At 43.2% G+C, this 24,275-nt stretch overlaps 1 protein-coding gene across 1 annotated transcript in view; it reads right to left on the bottom strand.

Annotated features, from left to right (window-relative positions):
- Nucleotides 1-20,487, bottom strand: part of SLC15A1 (solute carrier family 15 (oligopeptide transporter), member 1) — a 28,022-nt gene extending 7,535 nt beyond the window's left edge. Inside the window, exons 1-15 of the mRNA XM_014944092.1 lie at nt 20,459-20,487; nt 16,967-16,989; nt 13,858-13,942; nt 13,622-13,763; nt 10,475-10,594; nt 10,192-10,291; nt 9,856-9,946; nt 8,598-8,681; nt 7,425-7,507; nt 6,062-6,148; nt 4,417-4,506; nt 3,096-3,140; nt 2,962-2,994; nt 2,682-2,770; nt 1,134-1,215 (exon numbers count right to left, since the gene is read on the bottom strand). Coding sequence (XP_014799578.1) covers nt 1,134-1,215; nt 2,682-2,770; nt 2,962-2,994; nt 3,096-3,140; nt 4,417-4,506; nt 6,062-6,148; nt 7,425-7,507; nt 8,598-8,681; nt 9,856-9,946; nt 10,192-10,291; nt 10,475-10,594; nt 13,622-13,763; nt 13,858-13,942; nt 16,967-16,989; nt 20,459-20,462 — 1,158 coding nt within the window. The 5' untranslated portion in view covers nt 20,463-20,487. The remainder of the gene's footprint in view (nt 1-1,133; nt 1,216-2,681; nt 2,771-2,961; nt 2,995-3,095; nt 3,141-4,416; nt 4,507-6,061; nt 6,149-7,424; nt 7,508-8,597; nt 8,682-9,855; nt 9,947-10,191; nt 10,292-10,474; nt 10,595-13,621; nt 13,764-13,857; nt 13,943-16,966; nt 16,990-20,458) is intronic.
- Between the last annotated feature and the right edge of the window lie 3,788 nt (nt 20,488-24,275).

Genomic DNA, 24,275 nt, shown 5'->3' with positions numbered 1-24,275 from the left:
ATTCTGACTCATTCTCCCCCAGCACTGGTGCTGCTGAACTGGACAGAAGCAAGTATGGGCACTGCCCAGTGTGAGAGCCCAAAGAGACTGAACTTCTGGAAACTTCGCTTCCCACTAGATCTAAGAGTAAATAGCTTCTGCTCTTGCAGAACATCAAGGGCTATTTCAGTTCTGCCTCAACATTTCCTTCTTTCCCATACTTTTCTCCACTTCAATGTCTTTAGGTACATCACACAACAAAAACAGGTCCAAAAGTACCTTTCTGCAGGAGATTCTTGTGCAACAGTCTAGGAAGTTATCAGCTTTGAAGAAGATTCTGCCCAGTGCCAGTGTGTGTGTGTGTGTGCACAGCTCTGGCCTTCTGAACAAGACATTGAGGAAGACAGCCTGGATGTGTCTATATCAATTGAAGGCCAGACCCTTTACTTCCAACTTCAAGAACCAGAGATTAATATAAAGCCTGTTTCACTGCTGAACCCAGGCATTAGTGAGAGAATTACTCATTTTTAACTAAAACAATTTAAGAATTGACCATCTTGCCTTGATAGTGCATGAAGATAGGCAGGCATCTCTGGATAACTCTTCAGATCTCGGGATGCAACAGCTCACCTCCCAGAGGTGTTGCTGATGCCCCAGCTACAGGGGAAGCCTTCATCTGGTTCAGGCTTGATACCTCCCCTTTGGGGCAAAATTAAGTGTGAGGAATCCTGCCTTAAACAGGTGTCATCTTTGCCCATGCTGTGATGATGTTTCCCAGACTGGCACACTTCACCTCCAGCCGGAATACCAGAAGAGATTGAAGATATGTAGCAACCTCCTGGTAGACCAAACAAATCTCTGGTTTTTCAGCTTTTAGTCTCAGTTTAAAGACCTGAGGTTGCCTTTAATGTGTGATTTATGCTAATGGCAGATGAGATCTTTTGGGGGAGGGGGGATGGTGTTCATAGCTAATTAATTTTATTAAAACATATTTCAGTAGTGTGATTATCATAGTATCTTCCTTCCCTCTACTCCTGTGCTCATATGCTTTGTTCTGAATTTAGGAACCTTGGCTCACTTTCACCTTAAACACACTCTGTTCTGGATTAACAACTAAATATTACTAGTAAACACTGGCATGCAGCTGAACTTACGTCTATTTGGACCTGCACAAGGGCAGCAGCAACAAAAGCCAACGATGCAAGGAACATACCAACTGTGATCTTCTTCAAGGGCCTAGTGCAGCAACAAAACACATATGTGAGTTATAAGACACATACCGATTCAAAACTTCAGCTAACAAAACACATATGTGAGTTATAAGACACACACCAATTCAAAACTTCAGCTGTTAGTGGTTTGCTTTTCATGGTGGGAAACTCAGTGGCTGCAACCATAGAGATCATCTAGTCCAACTCCCCTGCTAAAGCAGGACCACCCAGAGCTTGTCAGAGCATGTTACTCAGCATGGTGGGAAACTAGCATGTTATCCCCATTTGAAGGGCTGATGTTGTTACAGAAAGTGTTCTGTGAGGCTAGGTACCTCTCAACTCATAGTTACACTATTGGGAAAGCTCTTTCCTGCACCATCTCAATAACCTGTGACTCTGCTTCTGCTGGGCTCAGACATTGACTAAATCAGGTTTCTGAAAAAGTCTGATCTACAAGAAGGGAAAGTATCCCAATCCAGTATGGTTGCTAGGTTTCAAACAACAAAAAGAAAAGAAGGTACACCTTTTAAAAAGGGTAACAACTTGTTATAACATATTGTTATGTTTAAATCAAAATAATATTGAACAGAAAACGTCAGGGAAATATGTTGAATTAGGAGATGTCTACTGACATTCAGCTCAGTTGTAAAGATAAGTTTAAGGTAGGTATTTTATTTATGGCATCATTTGTCACGTAGAGTGTCCAAAATGACAGTGTTTCCAGTACAGGATACCTACCCTCCTCCACAAAAAAAATAAAAATATTTCGTAACTAGATGGAAAAATAAAAGCATTGCATCTTAGCCCTGTAAGAATTGTGTTAAGAACTATATTCTCTTCTGCTCCTCCAACTTGGAAGTGCTAGCCACTTCATTACTAACAATAAAGATAACATGCAGCATCTTAGCCCTGTAAGAATTGTGTTAAGAACTATATTCTCTTCTGCTCCTCCAACTTGGAAGTGCTAGCCACTTCATTACTAACGATAAAGATAACGTGCAGTGTCCTCTGAAAGTACACCTAGAAGCATCCAGTGAGCCAGTCTTCTCACTGGGACTGAAGAGGAAACACGTCTTGTTTCAGGTAGTTTTAAGCTCAAAACATGACACATGCAAAGAATGGGTGTTGTATTTCTACTTCTTATAAATACTTTGGGAGGGAGAGGGGGTAGACAAGGGGTAAGTGGAAAACAGTAAACAACTACTCTCCCGCAGTCAAAACATTTTCCTTTAACTGGAAAATATTGTTACTTTACCAGTAGATTTTCTTCCTCCAGTATTGTGGTACCTGTACATGCCTCTCTCAGAGTCCCTTCTTTTATTTTCATTTATTAAAAATATTAGCCCCATTTTATTATTAAGTATTAACCCCATACACTACTATTTTCTCCTTAGCTGAATGCCTTCTCTTGTTACATTAGGGCTGAAAGAGCAGTTTAAAGAAACCACTGAAATGAGCTTCTGTTGAAGACAGGTGAGTACATCGACTTACGTAAAGTTAATCTTGCATTTCTTGATTAAAGGATAAATCACACCATCTACAACTGGGACCATTATAATAATCAGGATTGGGTTCACAGTCTGTTGAAGACGAACACAAAGGAAAAAACTCAGTATTTTTCAAAGGATCAGGATTGGGTTCACAGTCTGTTGAAGATGAACATAAAGGAAAAAAACTGAGTATTTTTCAAAGTCTTTTTTAAAATGAAGGGCAGTTAAAAATACGTATGTAATATTTGGGAAACACTTAGAATTGTCAGACATAAGATTACCTGCATTTGATCTGGCTGAATCTGAATAGCTCCCTGGTAAAGAAAAGACAAAGAGGTTTTAACATTATGACAACAAATAAAAGTAGAAAGTAAGGGTTAATAAAGAAAAAAAAAAGCAATAAAAAGTAACCTACAAAGTTCCCATCCATTGTTGTGGCTTGCAGCGTCCATCTTGAGCCCTTGACAGAAGAAGAGAAAGTTAAATGCTTAAAAAATGCTTTAAAGTTTAATCAGTATTCCAAAGTTCCTCCTGAATTGTTTTTATATGTCAAGTGTTGGGAAAAGACATGCAATATAATAAGAAATTAAACTGGCTTGCTATGGGAGTATTATTGCTCTGTAACGTAAACGTTTGAACAAAATGATCCTCACGGCCCATTTCACTTTATTTACTAGTTTCATGAAACGGTGCGGAAGACAATTTAGATGGGGAGATTAGCAGTAGAGATGGCATGGACATCCTGTGCAGAACACTGCCCGGGGCTTCGCACGGAAGCCACCCGAGCACCTTTGTGCCACCTGCCTGCAGCCAAGCACCCCACAGCACTGATGTGTCCATCCCTCCTTCCCACAGCCCAACCTGCCTGGAGCCCTCAGCCCATAAAACCTGCCTGGAGCTGGGGAAAGAGGGGCTGACTTGCAGCCCGAGCCCAGGTGGGACAAGGAACACGCATCACCACGTCTGGGGCAAGAGCCTTTAACCACCCGCTGTGAGATGTGATAGTTATTAGTCATGTAATGAGTATTTAGTTCCACACTTCACAGGGAGGTTGCCTGTTTGTAGCAGGTCACACTGATAGTTACAGCTCACTGTTACTAGACTAAAGTAGCACGATCCAGGCAACCTGGACCAAACTTCCTACACTCTGCCTTGGATAAAGCTTTCAGCCCCTGGTTCTCACAGATACCCTCCTAAATTCATACTGTGTAACACTCAACTCTGAAAGCCTGCTTTCATGAGTCCTGAGCAATCAGTCCACCAAGTGAACAGGAATTACAGGTTTATACTTCTGCTTGAAGATGTGAGGTATTTATAACAACTTTGAGTGATTAAGCAAGTCATCACCCAGCCTGTTTCGCCCCTGATTCTCCAGAGCATTTATTCTAGGACTCTACTCTGCATCTCCCAACTGAGAGTGGAAGAAGAGCAAGAACTAAGAAAGCTTTAAGTTACTGTTTTCACCCTCTGAGTCCTGGCTGATACAAGATTTGGAGAGACCTCAGTCACCGTATCAGTCCTGCACATGTCCAGGTAAACTGAGTTTCCCCTGGCTGCAGAACATGCTGTACTAACATGACTCAATAGCTACCCCCTTGCATTAGAATCATGTTAAAAAAATTTGCAAAGAATTCGTTTCCACCCTCATATTGGCATCTTTTATGTCTGGTGACCTCAGAGTACATAGCAATTAGGGCTGTGCCATGTCACGCTAAGCCAAACAATTTCTACTTTACCTGCTGGTCAAAAAGCGCCCAGAACATGGGGAGAGGAATGTAAAGGAAAAGCACCTTCAACACCATCTTAGTCTGAGCAATCAGTCGTTTCTGCAGCAAACAATAATTACACAACAGGAATTAGTTAAAAAAAAAAAAAAAAAAAAAAAAAGAGACACAATTGCAGCCTGCTATTTGCACCACAACAACAGGTAAAGACATAAAGGCACATCATGTCCCTACACTACAAGTAAGACATTGAGGTGCTGGAGCAGGTCCAGAGAAAGGCAGCAAAGCTGGTGAGGGGTCTGGAGAACAAGCCTTGTGAGGAGCGACTGAGGGAACTGGGGTGGTTTAGGCTGGAGAAAAGGAGGCTGAGGGGAGACCTTAGCACTCTCTACAACTACCTGAGAGGAGTTTGTAGGAAGGTTAGGGGTTGGTCTCTTTTCCAAAGTAACAAGCAGTAGAACAAGAAGCGGGCTCAAGTTGCATCAGTGGAGGTTTACACTGGGTATTAGAAAAAATTTCTTCACTGAAAGGGTTGTCAAGCACTGGAACAGGCTGCCCAGGGAAGTGGTTGAGGCACCATCCCTGGAGGTATTAAAAATATGTGTAGATGGGGTGCTATGGGACATGGTTTAATGGTAGCTTGGCAGTGCTCAATTAACGGTTGGAACTTGATGATCTTAAAGGTCTCCTCCAATCAAAACAACTCTATGAATCTAATGTTTACCCACACCCTGAACTTTGAAAGTTGTGGGTACATCTGCTGATTTCTGTTAAAAAGCACAAAGTCTGCCTATGGGTGTGGGAAGTGCTGCTGGTTAAAGGTGATATTGATATCAGAGGAACCTGCGGCTCTTGGCATGTATACCGGTGGCAGCACGAGATTTAGCACTCGGTGCTGCTTTATGTTTCTAGAAAGGAGGTGTTTGAATGACAAGTGAGAGAGGAATGCATTTCACACATGAAAAATGCATATAGGCAAAAGGAATATAAAGGTGACAGGCTAAGGTTTGTGCTGCCATTGCCAACAGGGCAGGGTAGAGAGGAGACAAGGGACACGGCTGGGGACTATGGGACACAAGACTTCGAGAGTCATGGGAAGAAGCCTGTACTGACGCTGGGGTGATGTTGTGTTTATTCACTTAAGCTGAAATTCCTAAGCATAATTCTGCTGTTTAATCCCAAAACGAGTGTTATGGCCCTGGGCATTAACCACGACGGTCAACACCATGCCCATATTTCCCTTCTACAGTCATAAAACCAGCATATTTTTGTTTGAAGTTGGTTCTGAAGCTGGTTTACTGAGAGAAACAAAGAGTTGACAGGGATAACACTTGCTGGTTTACTAATTAAAAAACTAACAGGTGCTTGTATTTGTTCAACAAGGGAACTAGTCTTTTCTTCATTTCCCTCAAATTTTCCTCGGGCAGCCTGTGATCTCACAGAGCATCAACTCACACACAGCTCTGCTTTCTCCCACAGGAGTTAGGGTCACCACCTGCCCCAGGGGAGCACTGGGGTTTGGCCAGAGCATTAGCTTCTAAATGACGGAGAGCCCCAAAACTATTCACCCAGCGCTTGAGGCAATGGATCAGAGCAGACAGCAGAGAAACTGAGGGTCAGGGGATGTCAGGGCACAGGAGTTTCACGCAGTACTCACGTCGTACTTCTCACTCGCCCAGTCTAGCCAGTGCTCTCTCTTGGGGAACTTCTTGCTGCGATGCCGAAAGCGGTTTTTGATGGCAAACTGAGGAGAGGCAGAATTTTATTTAATGGCATTACAAGTATTTATAAACGCTACAAGCTGTTTTGTCCTTAAAGAAGATGCTCCTGCTTTAGAAGGTGCTAGAGGTGACTTCTGATAACTGCTCTAAGCGTCTAGGGGATATTGCACTTAAGGCCTCACACTATATCCAGTGGAGTGTGCACCAGGGATTAAGTGAACCAAACAGCTCGGAGTAGTCTCTTTCAGTGTAGGTTGCTGTAGGTACCTGAAGACCTGCCTACTTCAGGCTTACTTATGTATGACAATAAACAGAAGAATGTTGTATGCATAGATTCTCAGAACTGAATGGCTGTGAAGAATACATTTCACTATGAGAAGTTGCACCCTGCAGATATTCCTCATACCTTGACACTGAATATACAAAAATATAGTTCTGGAGAACTCCTAAGACTTTCTGCATGGAATAACATGCGTGTCTGAGCTAGGCCTTAGGGGGAGCACTCCAAGACATGGCCAAAGTCATTTATAGAGATTTGGTTTTGATAGTGCTCACAAGACAAGCAATGGTCTGGGCTACAACAAGCTGGCAGATCTGCATGGAAAATTAAGTGGCCCATAAATGAAAAAAAAACCCCGATCTCAAAGTTGAGGCACGGCAAAGTTGGGCCATGCAGATTTAGCTCCCCTTCCTTGCAGGCTTGCGCTGACATGTAACCACCCTGACCTCCCTAATACTGTGGGGTTCAATATACCTCTGCATTGTAAATAACATTCTTTTAATAAGCAATAAATTGTTGCTGATAAGATATAGTAGTGGCTCTGCTCTTGACTTGGGTCAAGGCATGTTTGCCTTTTACTACAGGGCTGCATAAAGGTGCACAAACGAGGAAGGAATGATTCCCAGCAGTTGAGATAAGTTTTAGAGATCACTAACATCTGGCTTTGTTTTCTTTGTGTATAAATTAACATGTAAACCAAGATATAGATAAATAAAAAGGCAGTGTAAATCTGGAGGTCTCAGTAAGAAGCCTTCTGTAAGGAAAAAAAGTAAAGAACTTCAGAAGCTTTCCTCTTTATCATGACACATTTCTGATGTATCCCTGGAGATATTCAAGGTGAGGCTCGATGAGGCCCTGGGCAACCTGGTCTAGTTGGGGGTGTCCCTGCTGACTGCGGGGAGGTCGGACTAGATGACCTTTGGAGATCCCTTCCAGCCTGGACCATTCTATGATTCTAAGTTTACTGAACAGTTTTAAATATGGCTGCCAGGGTTTTGGGGAATACAAATAATACTTACTCCAATGCATTTGGAAACTTGAACCATTATATTTCCTTGAGGTTTAACTTTCTTGTACATTCCGCTTCCAACTATGAATACAACTACAATACACAAACAAAAACCAGAAGCAACTCAGGATTAATCAAAAATAATGGCAAATAACATGGTTTGGGAGCTGTAACAGTATAGGATTTAGATCAGGGTAGGAATAAGTCTCCTAAAAAGCAGAAAAATTGTCTGTCAGCATGTTATTATACAGTAAAATAAATCAAATTATTAAATAGAAGCAATCCACTAGTATTAAGGGTAAAGGACTAAATCTGGAAACTCTTGGGGTAGGTCCTCAGTGGGACCTTAGCTTAGTTGAAAACAAGGACCGTTTAGGTACTTGGCTCTGTCCTTGCTGTGCCAGATTAAGATGGCTTTGTGGGCTCCTTTTCAGGAGTCCGTGACGCTGCGGCTCATGTCCCTCAAGGACACGTGAGGCTCTGCCTGAACTGCAGGATGGAACGAGGTATCCTCAGCTCCCATGTCCAGGCATGTTCCCCAGACTCACCCTCCCACACGCAGGGCAGGACACAAACAAACCCCCACAGCCCCCGTCCACCCTGGGTTGGGTGCATGGGCAAGATGGGGTTACCAGGAGCTGGAGACCCACCCTGGGTGGATGCCTTGTCAGGACCATGAAGGACCAGGCCCACGAGGACTGCTGTGGTATATACTGACGCCCCTCCCACCCCAGATTCTTGATCTTTGTGCTGCAGCAGAAAGTCTTGGTGAGTGACCCACAGCACAGCTAGTAAAAATGCAGGTGTTTGAGAAGCACGAACAGACCGGTATGGCATGGCTCCAGTGCAGGGACTATTGCCCTATACAATATGCTATCCTGGAATACAGATAGTTTCCAAAAACCACTTTTTCCTCAGAGTTCTCACACTACATGCAAAAGACCTATGTATAAACACCCCAGTAGTCCAAGAAATACAGACAGTAAGTTACATGATGTACAGAATTCAAGACGTATTTGGGCCTCTCTCCAGCCCCATCAGTCTCTCAAAAATTGCAGACACAATCAGGTATGGGTAGTGGTTGATACCCAGGAGATTTCTACCACTTTCTCATTACACTGAGATTGTTACCATCTAATCGTGTCTATAACTGAAGCAGCAAGATGGAAACAGTTCCACTTACCCAAAGCGATAGCCATGAGGGCAGCAGGAACTCCAAAAGCTAGTGGGTAACATCGCTGTTTGCTATGAATGCCACACTCTTGAGCTGAAGTACAAAGTAACATTAGATAAAAGTCCCGGTTAGTACTCCCAGTATTTTACATAGGGTTTCTATTCTTCTTATGTTAACTCAGGGAACAAAAAAAACAGTAAAATAAAACGTCTGCTAGTAAAAAACAAAAAATTATTACCTTTTTCACCTTACTAATTCTAACAGGAAAATTAGAGAGTTTGATTTGGAAAAAAAATATTAGCTTTCAGCTAATTAATGTCTTGATTTAGTTGTATTAGCCTTTTGGTTAAACCTTTACAGGACAAAATGATATCACTTTGCTCAGCTGAATTTGTCTTTTTCCAAGGCAGTTTTCACCCTATATCAGCATGGAAGTAAATTGCAAGTTGTGCCTTATGCATATCTCCTTCCATTTTGGGAAAGGATAGAATTTGCATTAAGCAAACATCTGAATCGCTTCTACACAGTCTGTTCCAGTCAAGAAATCCAAAGACCAGAATTTCAGCCCAGTGCTTTAGGGTTATTTCAGAACTCACATGCTGTTTTCTTTCTTTTGAGAAAAACAGCCTTCTTAAACTCCTGCCAAGCCCATCCATACAGCACCATCTGTGTAAACTTGCCATGAAAATCCATACGCATATGGATCAGTGAATTATTTGGGTTTTGTTTAGCATCACAGTATTTGTTATAAGCAGAAGAGAAAAGTAACTTCTTCCTTTAACAATATGAAAAACATGATTTAGTTTGTCACGTGGATAAATGTGTTCCATGTGCACAGATGCTTCTGTACTTTGCATGGGCACGCTTCAGAATAGTCTCTGCTTCCAGAGTAGAGGGCTCTCTCCCCTCTTCCCGGAAAACAGTACAACCCTTGACTGTGTGATGGTTTTAAAGGCATTGGAAGAGGTGCCACATTTGTACCTCCATGGAATTAAAGCACGCGTCAGGCATACAAGCCGATGGCTTCAGCATGTCTCTTCAGATCTACTACTTCCAATCCTAAAGGCAATTCAGATCTCACACTGGTTTGTTTTTGACAGTATCTCACCTGTGAGAAGTTGGATGACACACATGGAAACTTGAAGACTATTTGCAAAATAACTCCACAAGGTGTCAGAGAACAGATCATTCATTTAAACCTAACTGCAACCCAACACTCATCCTTTGCTGATGTTTAACTATTTTAGAAACAAACGTGTGACCTTACCTCTGAGAATCGGGGTGATAATAGTAGATAGGAGACTTCCAGCATTAATGGACAAATAAAAGATAGAGAAGAATCTAGATCTTTGTTTATCCTACAGTAAAAAAAAAAAAAAAAAAAAAGATGTTTAGAAGGGCTTAGCCAGAACCACAGTGATCAGCCCAGATCAGCAGCTCTGTTTGCACAGTTCAAGGCAAATTATTACCTCGCTGCTTCTCTAGCTTCTCAGGAAACACTACACTAACGCACACGTCTAAATATGCACGTTATTAGAGTGTTATAACAGTCAAACATTAGTAAGAGTATCTGTACAACTGACAATCTGAAAGCCATTGCTACCTGATCCTCTTCGAACTGATCTCCACCAAACGCTGACACACAAGGTTTGATCCCGCCAGTACCAAGTGCAATGAGGATCAAGCCAATCATGGACAGAGCACTGGAACAAAGTAGAAAAGAGAAAAAGGAAACCAAAAAAAATATGTCACTTTGCTTTCTTGCTTAAAACACACTCAAGAGATTGATCGCAAGACAGTTGAAATTCAAGTAGCACAAAGTTAAGGCATAAGTTGTCCCACCCCCTTCATCAACCAGGAAAAAGCCTGTGTAGAAGGCAACTCACATGTGCAGTGGTATATTGTCAGGAGATCCATCCCGGTTTTGATCCGTCAGGTCATTTATGGAGCTCACAGACATGACTGCCTGCCCAATCGTATAGACAATGGACAGGGAGACAATGGTCCTGTTATAAAGAGAGGAGATATATTTTTAGGTATGTTAACACAATTACACACATATACATACACACACAGGTGATGCAGACTTTTTCAAAGATGCTTAGTAAAGAAGCATAATTAACAAATACAAGTTAAGGACTCATCACAAGCTACTGTAAAGATCTGTCAACATACCTCTATCACAATATTTCTATTCTGTTTATTTTTCTCTTATTATTTTAGATAGCCTTATTTAATTAAGCAAGGCAAAATGACAAATGGATTCTGTAGGTATCACCAGGTCACGGGAGATATTTAAATATCTTCAGTGGTTGCCTTTTTAATAACCAGCCATTATCATATTTCATATAGGGTGAAGTTCAAATGGACTACTCCACAATGCTGAAGTACACAATTTACACTGATTTTAATATCATTTAAACAATCTCTATGTTCTTTTATATTCTAGCTGTAAGGAGTAAAAAAAAATAAAGGAGTGAAAAAATAAAATTAAAAACCTACTTTAAATGTGGAAACTCCTGCACAATACTGTTGTGAACAGCAACTCTATTGCCCTACTCTTTCCCTCATGCCTTTAGGTTTCATGTCTCTTTCTTGTATGTAAGAGCATACTCCATTTTAACTTTGTTGGAGCTTAAGGACGTGACTGTAGTTTAATCCACATTCATCTGCTTTCTTGGTTTGGGCTCCATTTAATAGGCACAAAGCCAGGTCTCCAGTTTGGAGAAAAAGCAGGAAAAATAGGATGTAGCGATGTGAAATTATTTAAAATTCAAGTTTGCAGAAGCAGTCCCAAGCTCAGTGCAGTCCACGACAATGAAGGGCAAGGCTCAAGGGCCTCAGACAACCGAAATCTATTTGACAATGGCAAGAGATCTTCCTAGCAAGTTTGGAACACTCTGATACAAGAGGGGCAGAGGAAGCATCACTCACACCATTGACCAAGTTCTTCTCACTTCAGAACAAGGTTTCTCTGAATTAAAAATGCTCTTCCCTGTAGGAGGATAAAAATCTATACAAAGTGGGTGTTGTGGTTTAGGCAGGATTGGTCAATCAGAATGACAGATGGCCCTCCACCTCCAAAGAGACAAGAGGAAGAGGTAGAGATTTACAAGTTTGTGAATCTGTTATATAGTGGTTTTTAGCAGATAAATGAGAACTTTCTTTTTTTTTTTTTTTTAAAATAGCAGTTGCTTAACAACTTTAGAGAAAGTTTCCAATTGAAGTTAAATCTGAGTTGACCAGGAGAGAAACTTCAATTTTTTTATTTGTGAGGCTCGTAAACATGCTGTGAAGACAACACTTAACATAATCGGCACTGCATAGATGGCAACCAATTGAAAAATAATTACAATTTTTGGCCCATTTCCCCCAAGAACTTCACATCTAACAATGTGTGAGCAGGTACCAGCAGGCTCCTTGGTAGGCACTGCACAGAGTACATGGACTGTGTAAGGTCCGAGTCTCTCCTCTAAGAGTGCTTACCAGTGCTTGGGTAACCACCTCTTTCTCTTGTCATCACAATTTGTTTAGTTTTTTTTTAAACAAATTATCATTTAAGCCTTCCTCATGGCACCTTGCTGTATTTTTGGGCATAGAATCATAGAATTGTCTAGGTTGAAAGGGACCTTTCAGATCATTGAGTCCAATCACCAACTTCACACTGCCAAACCCACCACTAAATCATGTGCCATAGCACCACACCTACCTGTCTTTTAAGTACTTCCAGGCATGGTGATTCCACCACTTCCCTGGGTAGTCCGTTCCAATTTTGATAACCCTTTCAGTGAAGAATTCTTTTTTCCCTAATATCCATCCTAAACCTCCCCTGGCACAGCTTGAGGCCATTTCCTGTTGTCCTATTGCCTGTTACTTGGGAGAAGAGATCGACCCCGACCTCATTCCACTTTTAAGCCCTGAGCCATCCTGTTGAGCTCTTGTTAAGGCCCTGGTGACCAGGAGCTTGCAGCTGTAGCACTGGTATACACAAGTAGCAGAGGAGAAGGGATGCAAGGTCTGCAAAGCTTCATTTGATAAGACAGGAAAAAGCCAAAACAGATTTAAAAAAAAAAATTTAAAATGTCATACTATCTAAAAAAGTGAGTGCACACATATTCAGGCTGCTGTCTGCAAGACACCAAGCTGTTTGCAATGATCTTACACTGTTGGGGCTGTCTCCACAGAGCACACATGGCAGCGGTTGCAGCCCTGGTCTCCCAGAGGCTGTCAACCCAGCGGAAGAAGATGGTGCAGCCTTCAGCCAACACAGCCAGCGTCATCTCTAATCTCTGGGAGACCTTTGACAAGTCAGCTAACATTCCTGACTTATATCCCTCCATAAAATCTTTATGGTGCTTTTTTCTGGCAAAGTAAACACTATTAGAGTCACAACCTCAGCAAAGGAGAGCAAAAATCAGGCTGTTGGAAACAATTTGGTTATATTTCAAAGCACTTCACTCAGAGGCAATTTGCTGAGGAACTAGAACACAGGTAAAAACCCAGAATTCATCATTTAAAGAAACAGCTGCAACTCAGCAAAACCTCCCACTGAGCTATCAAGTTAATGCTGAAATTACAGAATACTCAGGAGTCCCAGTTAATAGCAGATAACATAGTATTTCACAATTTCATTGGCCGCCTGCCAATTCAATCCAATGTAATTATAATCTCCAGTATGTATTTGTACCGCTTGGTGAATCCTTTTCCTTAGTTTAGCTTAGGTTTTGTCCAGAGGAGAAAAAACATGCATCATGCCTGAAAAGCAAGCTACCACCATTAAAACGATTAGCAGAACTGTAAGACCTGGCAAGTCAAGTGGAGTTTCAGGTATGAGCTAAACCAATTAAAACCTCAAGCTTTGGGGAATAAAAAAAACCAAGCCAAAAAACTAAGCCAAACAAACACAGTACTGGAGTAGCCAACATCAGCTCTGAAGCTGTTGTTCTGAGCTGCTGCTTTAGGAGATGGTTTCAGCACCACTGAACTCGGCTGAACTTTCATGATTTTTGCTTGTTTTCTGAGGAAACACTCACTTGAACTTTCCCAGCCAAGAGTCTGCAATCAGGGCTCCAAGGATCGGTGTCAAGTAGCACAGAGCAACAAACGTGTGGTAGATGGCAGTAGACAAGTTGTCATCCCATTGCAGGAAGTATTTGAAATACAAAACGAGCACCGCTGTAGGGAGAAGAGCAAAACAACAGTTTACAAGTCAAAGTCAGGCCTGGGTGAGTAGTGGCAAGCAGGAGGACACACAGGACATGGGACGTACCTCGCATGCCATAGTAGGAGAACCGTTCGCAGAACTCATTGATGATGATGAAGAAGATGCTCAATGGGTAGCCAAAGCAGCTTGGCTGGAGGCAAGAGACAAACAGCGTGAGCTAAGAGCTATCCGATGGACTAATATTGCCCACTATGACCCACGGCTTGAGCAAGGTCCATGAAAACTCAGGGGGAGTGGGTAGGCACCCAGGGGTTAGGAGGCTGCATGGGCTTCTGTGAAGCAACACGAACCAAGAGTCAATTCTTACTTTTCCCTCTTGGTCCCCAGAGCTCTGCAGACTTCTCCTCTTCCCTTTGAAGGAGATCTTTAGCAATGCTGCATTTGACTTTTGACTGTTGCATTATGCACATTTGAAGACTCCAGCATCTAACCCTTAGAACCATCTTGTCTGGTATCCAACAATGTGGAAAAAAAGCCAATGTTTTTGAAAACAACCAAAACCAAAACCCAAACCTGACAAAAATCCCACCGTGCTAAACCTCCACAGGACACTAAAGTTAGAAACCTGGGGCTATTTTTAAATACCTCCAGTTGAGAAAAATAAACATTTTATTCAAACAAATCTCTCAGGAAACCTCCCTATCCTTACAAATACCCTGCTTGATGAAGAATCCTTCATTTCTTCAGACTTGCTGACTTTATTACTAACCTAAAACGGCATGGCATTAACTGCCAGATTTACTGAGCTTTCACCTGCTATGATAGGCATCTCCACAGTCACTGTCACACCATTTGTGATGTGGCTCTTGCCATTGCAACAGAGAAAAAACACACATTGGGTACAAATCTGGCATGATCAGTAGAACTCAAAGTTTAACTTCTGATTGCCTGTGTTTCTTAGTGGACAAATACATGATATCATCTCTATATGATATCTATATCATCTCTACATCTCCAGGTCCAGCGGAGGGCCATGAGGATGATCAGAGGGATGGAGCACCTCTCCTATGAAGACAGGCTGAGAGAGCTGGGGTTGTTCAGCCTGGAGAAGAGAAGGCTCCGGGGAGACCTTATAACAGCCTTTCAGTACCTGAAAGGAGCCTACAGAAGAGCTGGAGAGGGACTCTTTACAAAGAAGAGTAGCGACAGGACAAGGGGCAATGGTTTTAAGCTGGTGGAGGAGAGATTTGGGTTAAATACTAGGAAGAAATTCTTTACTGTGAGGGTGGTGAGGCACTGGAACAGGTTGCCCAGGGAGGTTGTGGATGCCCCATCCCTGGAGGTGTTCAAGGCCAGGCTGGATGGGGCTTTGAGCAACCTGCTCTAGTGGGAGGTGTCCCTGCCCATGGCAGGGGGGTTGGAACTAGATGATCTTTAAGGTCCCTTCCAACCCAAACCATTCTATGATTCTATGATTCTATTAATATTACTATGAAGGCAAGTTGAATGTAATCCTCCATATTTTAACTTTTTTAGGAGTTTAATTCCACAAGTTGCAAAAGTCAGGTTTTTAGTAAGCCTCAGAACATCCCAGAGGTAAAACAGTTATGAAACTTTAGAAAGAAAAAAATATGGCATTGTTTGTATTCATGCTGTGAGGGTTTAGGAATCAAACCAATCCATATTCCATGTGAAACAGAAAAAAGTTAACTCTGTAGATCAAAAGGAAAGAAACCTGATGTGGGAAAATCCTGCCTGAAATGGGTAAATCAGAGCACCCATGTCACTCTCCAGCAAAGCCTCTGGCCAAAGCCTTAATGCACAACACACCACTTCTTGAGAATTGTGTGCTACGATAAACTTTTTATGAATACTACAAGAAAAATGAAAATGAGAGTGGCGAAAGTAATGCTGACTTAGTCTAACTCAGGCACTGGATGTCCAGGCAGCCTGAACAGCATCGATCTTTGTTATCAGCTGAACCAATTATATAGTGTACATCTTACCCATGGTTTGATAAGCAAGCTTTGCTGAAAGAACGTGACTTAGCTGAGGTGAATGCCAGGTGACACTCATCTAGCTTCAGGGCAACAGAAATCAGAGGCTTAAGTAGAAACATCACTTTTGGTTTATCACAGAAAAAAGTGCCTCCAAAGGAAGACCATCCACATATATCCCAAAATCAGACAAAATTCACTTGAAGGTGCCTACTTCCCTTGGCTGAAGGCAGCAGGAGCTCTAGATGACTAGCCCCAAATTGGACACAGCTTTTGGTGGACTGGAGTTCATACAGAAGGATGCCACCCAGCCCTGTCCGTGCACCATCACTAAGCCACACAAACATTTGTGCTCCTGAGGAAGTGGAAGTGCCATGAGCACACAGGAGAAAGCTACAGGGTTGTTCCCAGGGTAGCAGCTCTTCCATTTTTCCAAGATGATACAAGCAAGAAGAGAATATGCAGTTATACCTTGATAATATATGACCTATAGACTGTTCTTGATTTGCACTATACTGTCCTTTTACACCCCTGGTGCATTATACATGTGCCTACGTATACATTTACTGAAATAAATGTTCTGTTCTGATCCCTCTTGGCCACAAAGTGCTCAATCCACCACTGAAGAGGTAACCTAAAGGGTAGGCTTTACAGTGTACTCTGTAACCTTCTCCTGCCCTGGGGATGCCAGGCAGAGGTCTGACACCACCCTGCTGCACAGCTTTGACTTTGGCTGCTGAGGAAGCCACTAAGCTGCGAGAAAGCTGTGGGGAAAGTCAGCAGAGTAAAACCTTGCGAGATAAGAAGAGCAAAGACAGAACTAGAGTTGCTGAGACAGGTGTCATTAACAGTTCAAAGATTCAAGGGGAAGAACTCTGACACCAGCAGGTAAAAGGGTCCTGTGTGAGAGCTGGCAGATGATGACAACTCAGCCACACAAAGAATGGGCTCCAGGGACCCTTCTCCTCCCAACCAAAGTCTGCTCAATCAGCAAAGGCTCTTCAGACATTTTATCAGGGTTCCGAGCACACTACTGCTTAGCTGGGATTTAATAAACTACCAGGCTGCTTTGGGTGTGTTGGCCAATAACTCATTATTTTATGCTTTTAAACTATGGTTGTAGGATGATTGTTTTTGTGCATTGCTAAAGTTACCCAAACAACATAACCCAGAGAGAGTCAGGACAGCAGCCTTTCATAAGAAAAAACAATACTTACCGACTTGCCCTTACTCGTTGCAGCTGTGGAAGGAAAAAAAACAAAACAAAACACAAGTTAGTGGAAACTACTAAGTAAGATTCTTTTAAAACCACTGGAAGACATGGGAAAAATTCAGCTTGAATCAAATCATGAAACACAAACACAATGTTGTTCAGGGTGAGTAATTTTTCAACTTGTTAAAGGGGAGGACTTTCTGTGGTGCAAGAAGGTTGTAAGGAAAGACTTCACTGGGTAGTCTTTTGTTTTGCCCTGTGAGTATGTGTGACCCTGAGAAGTTAAGAAGGACTGATAAGACAAAGCATCCCATCCTACTGTGACTGCTCACCACACATCATTCAAAGGGATGGTGGATCACCCTACCACCCACAGAAGATGAATCCTGTTTCAGTTCACTCTCAGGGACGTTACCCTAAAGGCAAGTCAAGAGTAAGGAATACAATCTAGATGCCCTGCCTTGGTGGATGCAAAGTCCTGAAAAGGGACAAGCTTCCCACAGCTCAGATTTAAGAAAGGCTGAATAAATGGCCCAACGGCACAATTCACACTAGCAGGCATTCCCATAACCTGGAGATTATCCTAGGAAGCCCTGGAAGCACGGGAGGGGTCCCGCTGAGGTCAGGGAGAGCAGACAGCTGCTTGCAGCCCTGAAATCACATCCAGCTGCTCGCAGCAGGGTCCCTACCCCTGGCAACCCTCCAAGCACTGTCCTGCAGGGCTTGCTCAGGTCCGAGGACCGGCTGGAAGGCTGAGCTTGCACCGTGTCAGATAAAGGCCCCCCGCCCACACACTGGATGTCAGCATTTCCCATATAAACACATGAGCGAGTTCATTATCATTAAGATAAGACAAAGTACAAGACGTGAACTTTGAAATCCCTGCTTGCAGAGGAAGTGTGCCCATAACAGATCTCTATAAGAAAAATTTGTTTGCCAAAATCGTTATTTAGTCCATAGTTCACAACAGACTGAAACAGCTGACAGCAACACTATAGTGTTCAACAGAAAACTAAATAAAGTCACTTTCAAAAATTACTGAGACAAATTAATCTGATTTCTTTCCTTCACTGCTGCGGACAACTCCCTTCACGATAGAGACAGAAGTAGTATTATGTGGGCATTTCAAGAACGTGTTTTCCTAGAAAACAAGTGATATGGAGAAAATGCTAACGCACCAATGTCAGGGCACATGTGAATACCTGAGTCATCAGTTACTGGTAATGTCCCTTACACAACTCATGTGAGCAGATATACTGAAGGATAGCCTCTATCACTAATGCCTTGGTATCTCGGATACCAAGGCATTAGTGATAGAGGCTATCTTCATAACAATTCCTTAATTATTTCCTCTTGCTGACCTTTCCAGCACACAAACATCATATGGCCAGTTTTTCGTAATGCATACAGGGAATATCAGTTTGAGCAGGTCACTCCTGCCTGTTAGCTAAGCCTTGTGAAAAAAATATTAAGGAAGTTGTAGTTGGTTGAGGATTTGGGGGTTTTTTTTCCCCTCCTTTCCAGAGGGTAAAGTGTCACTTCTGCAAGAAATCCTACACAAGTGAAAAAAATATCAAGGAAGTTGTAGTTGGTTGGGGATTTGTTGTTTTTTTATTCCCCTCCTTTCCAGAGGGTAAAGTATCACTTATGCAGGAAATCCTACACAGAGGACACCACAGAGGTATTTTTCCAGGGAACACTGACTGACTTCAGTGTTTAAGAGACTTCACTCCTCTATTCTCCTTTTACAGCAACAGTTGGGAAATTCCCGATGGCATCAAAGCCAGCATTTCAACACAGGCACCCAAGCTGCCTGAGGAACTCCACTGTCAGGTAGCTTCAGGGTTAGACCTACAAAAGCACAGAGTACCCAGGATTTTGCATCAATTTCAGTGATAAATCTGGGGTCTGCTAGGGACACATCGGAGTGGTCCCTCCTTTGGACAATCCTCTGTACCTCTCATTATCTCCCCACAAAGAATGACCTGCAGAACTGCTCATTCTCACCACAGAATACTGAATACCTTCACATTTTTCAAAATAAAGCTCTAAACAGTTACGTCTTATGATTGCATTAAGTTATGCCTTAACACACGTATTCCCTTAAGATATTTAAGATTTTTAAGCAATATAAGGACAGAAAGCACTCAGTTGTTGGCTTGAGGGTCACTCTCTCCTTTTCTACACTTGCAGGTGGGGGACAGCCTTATGGACCTGACACCTTCCCTGGCATCTCCCACCAGCACGGCTCCCTGCAGTCACAGAGATGCTGTGGGATGCTGCAGCTTTTGCAGCTCGTGGTTCCTGTCACAAGATGAGAGTGCATTGCTTTGCTCCATGCAGCCATCACAGCAGCTTCATCTGGTTGAAATACTTCATGTCTGTGGCCAGGCTAAACCTGTGCACCACCACACCATCACCTAGGATGGTCCTGGCACCAAACAAGCCTGCTCTCCTGCCACCTGACTCGTGGCACAGCCGAGTCTGTTGCCTCTGTTCCTTGGAGCAGCCTTACAGCACCTACACAAGGATGCTGCTGCCACCAGGACAAGTGACTCCAGGAGTCCCCGCTTCACACCTTGCTCTTCCAGAAAGATACTGACACTACTATAATGCAGCAAACCTGATGTTACTCTCATTTTTGGGACACCTCAGGTTCCTCTCCTACATGAGACAAGGTTTCTCCAGCTCAGAAACCGCTTGCGAGGAGGGGCATACGTGCCCAGAAGACACTGTGGGACCAAGGGTCCATCAAAAGGTGACAAAGAGCTGCACCCCAGAAAAGCATCGTGTGTGCCTTTACTACTCCGTGTTCCAATTCAGACAGGAACAAAGTCTTCAAGATTAACAAGCTAAAGGGGCTCTGCTCTTATCTGAACTCTTCCAGCTGTGTTTCTGTGTATTCAAAAAACATTGAGGAGGTCAACTCTAGGTAAACCGTCCTGTGAAAAAGCATTATTTAAGAGCTACAAGAAACACCACATTGAACTTGTACTATGATTTAAACTCCAAGCACCTTAAAAGTTTAAGACAAACCTTACCAGCTAGGGGTTCAGCTCAAAGAGTAAATTAACATCACTTGATTTTTACTAGGGTTTCAATGGAGGTTCATACAAGCTTGGATATAGGATTGCCAGAGAAAGAGCTGCCCCAGAGGCAGCAGACTGGTGAAAAAGCAGTAGCTGGGGATGCCCCAGAGGAGCACAAGGCACCCAAAGGTGTCCTCAGACCTTCCCTGAGCAGCAGACCCAGCCCTGGGGTCCTGGGACCCCTTGACAGTGCTGTCAGCTCCCCATGGACTGCTCACCCAGGTCAGAGGGAGGGTGGCTTGAGGACACACACACACACAGAGGCACCACCACCCTGGTGCCCAGCATCCTTCCAGCAGCCCCAAAACCACCCGGGATGGATTTCTAGGGGGTACCCCCCATCCCATCCCCACCGATGACCCACCCCCGGGTACACCGCCACCCCCCCTTCCCAAAACAGCACGTACCCATGCTGCCGGCGTTGTTCCAGCAGGGAGAGAGGGAGGGAGGGAGGATACCGGGGGCGGCCGGGCTTTAAGGAGAGCTGGGGGGGGCCCCGCCCGGGCCGGCTGCTGCGGGGCGGTGCTGCCGGCCGGGGCAGCGCAGGTGGCGGGGAGGGGAGCGGGGTGCCCGCGGTGAAGGGGGGGGCAGTTTATCGCCGGGCTCACCCGCCCTTGACCCGCCGGGACAGTTTTTCTTTTCCTTTTCTTTTCCTTTTCTTTTCCTCTCTTTTCCTCTCTTTTCTTTTCCTCTCTTTTATTTTCTTCTCTTTTCTTTTCTTTTCCTCTCTTTTCTTTTCCTCTCTTTTATTTTCTTCTCTTTTCTTTTTTTTTTTCCTCTCTTTTCTTTTCCTCTCTTTTCTTTTTTTTTTTCCTCTCTTTTCTTTTCCTCTCTTTTCTTTTCTTTTCCTCTCTTTTCTTTTCTTTTCCTCTCTTTTCTTTTCCTCTCTTTTCTTTTCCTCTCTTTTCTTTTCCTCTCTTTTCCTCTCTTTTCTTCTCCTCTCTTTTCCTCTCTTCTCCTCTCTTCTCTTCTCTTCTCCTCTCTTCTCTTCTCCTCTCTTCGTCTCTCTTCTCTTCTCCTCTCTCTTCTCCTCTCTCTTCTCCTCTCTTTTCTTTTCCTCTGAGAAAGCCCTGAGCCAACACTCCAAGGTCAATCCTAACACCTCGCGTTGTCCCTTTGGTGTCAACGGCAGGATGGAAAACTTCAACTGAGGGAGTAAGCGGAGGGGACGCGGTGGGGAGGGCAGCTCTCCGCCTCCTGCCCTCCTGCCCAGCCCGGGGGATGGAGTTTCTCCCCTACCGCTGCCGCCACACGCAAAAGAAAACCCAAATTTGCCTTCTGGCACTCGGTTTCTGCCGATGACCGACCTGCCGCTCCCACCAACTTCTCAGAAGTTGTCTGGTGAAGCTGTGGATGCCCCATCTTTGGAAGCGGTCGAGGTCAGGTTGGACGAGCCTTTGAGCAAAGTGAGCTTGGTGTGAAAGGCGTCCCTGCCCACCGCAGGGGGGTTGGACCAGGTAATCTCTATAAGTCCCTTCCAACCCAAACCATTCCAGGAGTCTGTGTTTCTGTAACCCAGTTCTCTCGTCGCTGTGGTCTGTCTGGAGCAGACGGCCATCCCACGTGTGCCACCAAACTGCAGGCAAAGCTGGGAGAATGCTGGTCAATATAACACTCTGTAGGCTTCACGCTCTATTGTAGCAGTGCTTGCACCTTACTCCCCTAGATTTATACACAAAATAAATGGTTGAGAAGTTTAGCACAAGAATCACCACAGCGTGAGGCCAGCAAGAAGAGCGGATTAGGGAAGCTGCACAATACTAAGACTTGAAAGCACCCAGAATGCGGAAACAGAAAAATGTTAGTAGGCATTGCCAAAAAATAAAATTTCTGAAAGGAGAATAAACCCCTTCTTTTGAGATTTGCTAATGTTATGTTACACTGGTCTGTGGTTTATGCAATCAGTCCGATGGCATCTCCTACAGCGTGCCCTTAATAATTACCTGGCTGCTGAACAGGTTGATTTCTTCTTGGGTGCAAATCAAACAAGCCTTGCAATCTGTTGCAACGGGGAATATCCACAGTCAGCACTTCAGGGGCTAAAGAAGACTGCTCTGACCTGCAGTGTAGAGCTACAGCTGAACCCCAGTTTCTTAAGCTGTGTCTATATGGGGCAACCTGCTCAAAGGGGCTCTGCCCTCTTCTCAATTACTTGTACTCTCGATGGTTAAAATTTATGAATAAATTCTTTAGGTAAAGGAGGAGTGGGTGGTTATAGCTATATTTAGAGCACCTACTCCTGTGAGAAACACAAATCTTGCTGTATGAGCTCCACTGCCACAGCTGATGCTAGTCATATATCACTGCTCTGTGATATATATATATATATGTGGCCACACCACGCAGGGAGTGTTGCATTTCTCTATTATGGTTACTCCAGCAAAACAAGTAATCTGAAACACAGCAGAGGATGCTGAAATCACTGGTAGCTCATTCATATACATAAATAAATGAGATACTACCACCATTTTCGAGCTGTTAAAGTATGAAATTAAAGGTGCCGTTTCTTCCTTGAACATTTAGTTTCTTCCTCTTGCATAAACAACGATGGTAAATGGGAATTTTGGTTTGTTCCCAAGCACACCTTACACCTCTGTGCATTTGGTGGAAACAAAGAGTAGGGTGTTGATGTTTCTTCCAAGAAAGAGACATACAAATGGGAAGCAGAAATTAAGAAAAACCACCTGTTTTCTAAGCAACTTGAGATAAATAGACTAGTTGGATCACACTGGTTTCTGCTCATGTTATCTTCTAACATTCGAGGTCTTCCTTAATCAAAAATGAAAAAAAAAAAAATAATCGTTGAAATCTTGTAACAATACTAGCACAGAATTCACCCTAATGAGTACAAATGTTGTCATTTGCCCCACGGAGAGAGATAAAGATCCACACAATTGCTTCACAGCTACTCCTGAGGTGGATTGGATTCTGGTTTCATTTAGTAAACTGATGCCACGAGGTTGACCTCTGTGGAGCTGTTTTGTGGTTGAACCAGTTAGAGGGACAGAATTTGTCCTCAGAGGATTTGAGTTTCCTAGTGAGGCTCACCTCCTCAGAGAGCTCAGAGTTCAGCGAACAATGATGAAGGTATAATTCTGCTTTCTTTTACAAAGCTCTGAACTCACAGGACTGAAAACTAAGGGAACATAACTTTGAATAATTAAGTACAAACTACAGTCGGTGATTAGCAAGTACAATATGTGACTTCTGTAAACTATGCAGGTTAAACCTACACACTATTCCAAGACCATATCCTAGCACCAACTGTTTGGCTGTATGGGTGGAAATCTTAATTGATGGGTACCCTACTCTGTCATTACTTAAATGCCACAAAATATTGCTCAGTTAAGGGTTGTAGGGAAGTTGGTAAGATTGTTTTCTTGAGTCTCGTAGGTAGGAAGAACATGATAATTTCAGAGAAGGCGGTGAGGTGAAGCCCATAATATGGAATAGTTGATAATAACTATTAATTATTTATTGAATGACCTGATGACCTGAATTAAGATTGAAGTACCTTAAAGAAAATGAAGGAAAACTACTATTTATTTAGATTATGTGTATTTTATAAATCTTAATAGATGTTTTTGACTCTGTATTTTAGGTTGGAAAAATGATAACAAGCATAAAGAAATTGCAAGGGTGTGCAGCTCGTTGTGGGATAGGCAGTATTGTAAGGGATGCTGAAAACTGATTTAGATAGTGCGTTAATTCCATTATGAACAAGGACTAATGGTTTCACTCTATAACCAGAACTTATTTGGCTTTCGCAATGGTAATAGCCAAACACTAATGGTAGTCACTTACCAGTAACTACTCCTCCCAAGATAATACATCCTTCCAAGAAAGGTTTATCCCCACCTTCCACATAGGGAATCCAAGGGAAAAAAGTTACTAGTGAATCAGCGGGTGCATATGGAAGCCTTCCACAGAGGAGCTGCACTTCCTAATGTAACTGAGGCATCCCACTAAAATCATGAACCTTTGATAACAAAGAAAACAAAATTTGTTTCCTGTGACCTTTCTCGTAGCACCGTGTCCTCCTTTTGTTTCTTGAAGACATAACTTATCTTCAATAGCACAGCTATTACTTGATGGGATGGTCTGGAGGAGATGGGGACCGCAGGGAGGGTGGGCACCAGGGCTGCCTGAGAAGGGGTTTGAAGAAGTTCAGCTGCATTCAGCCATCAGTAGTACAGCTGCCAGGTGTATGCCATACGTGACACT

This window comes from Calidris pugnax, unplaced genomic scaffold (assembly GCF_001431845.1).
Source record: "Calidris pugnax isolate Ruff unplaced genomic scaffold, ASM143184v1 scaffold69, whole genome shotgun sequence".
Taxonomy (NCBI): Eukaryota; Metazoa; Chordata; class Aves; order Charadriiformes; family Scolopacidae; genus Calidris; species Calidris pugnax.
Note: the sequence above shows the minus strand (reverse complement) of the source record. Positions and strands in the feature narration are given on the sequence as shown.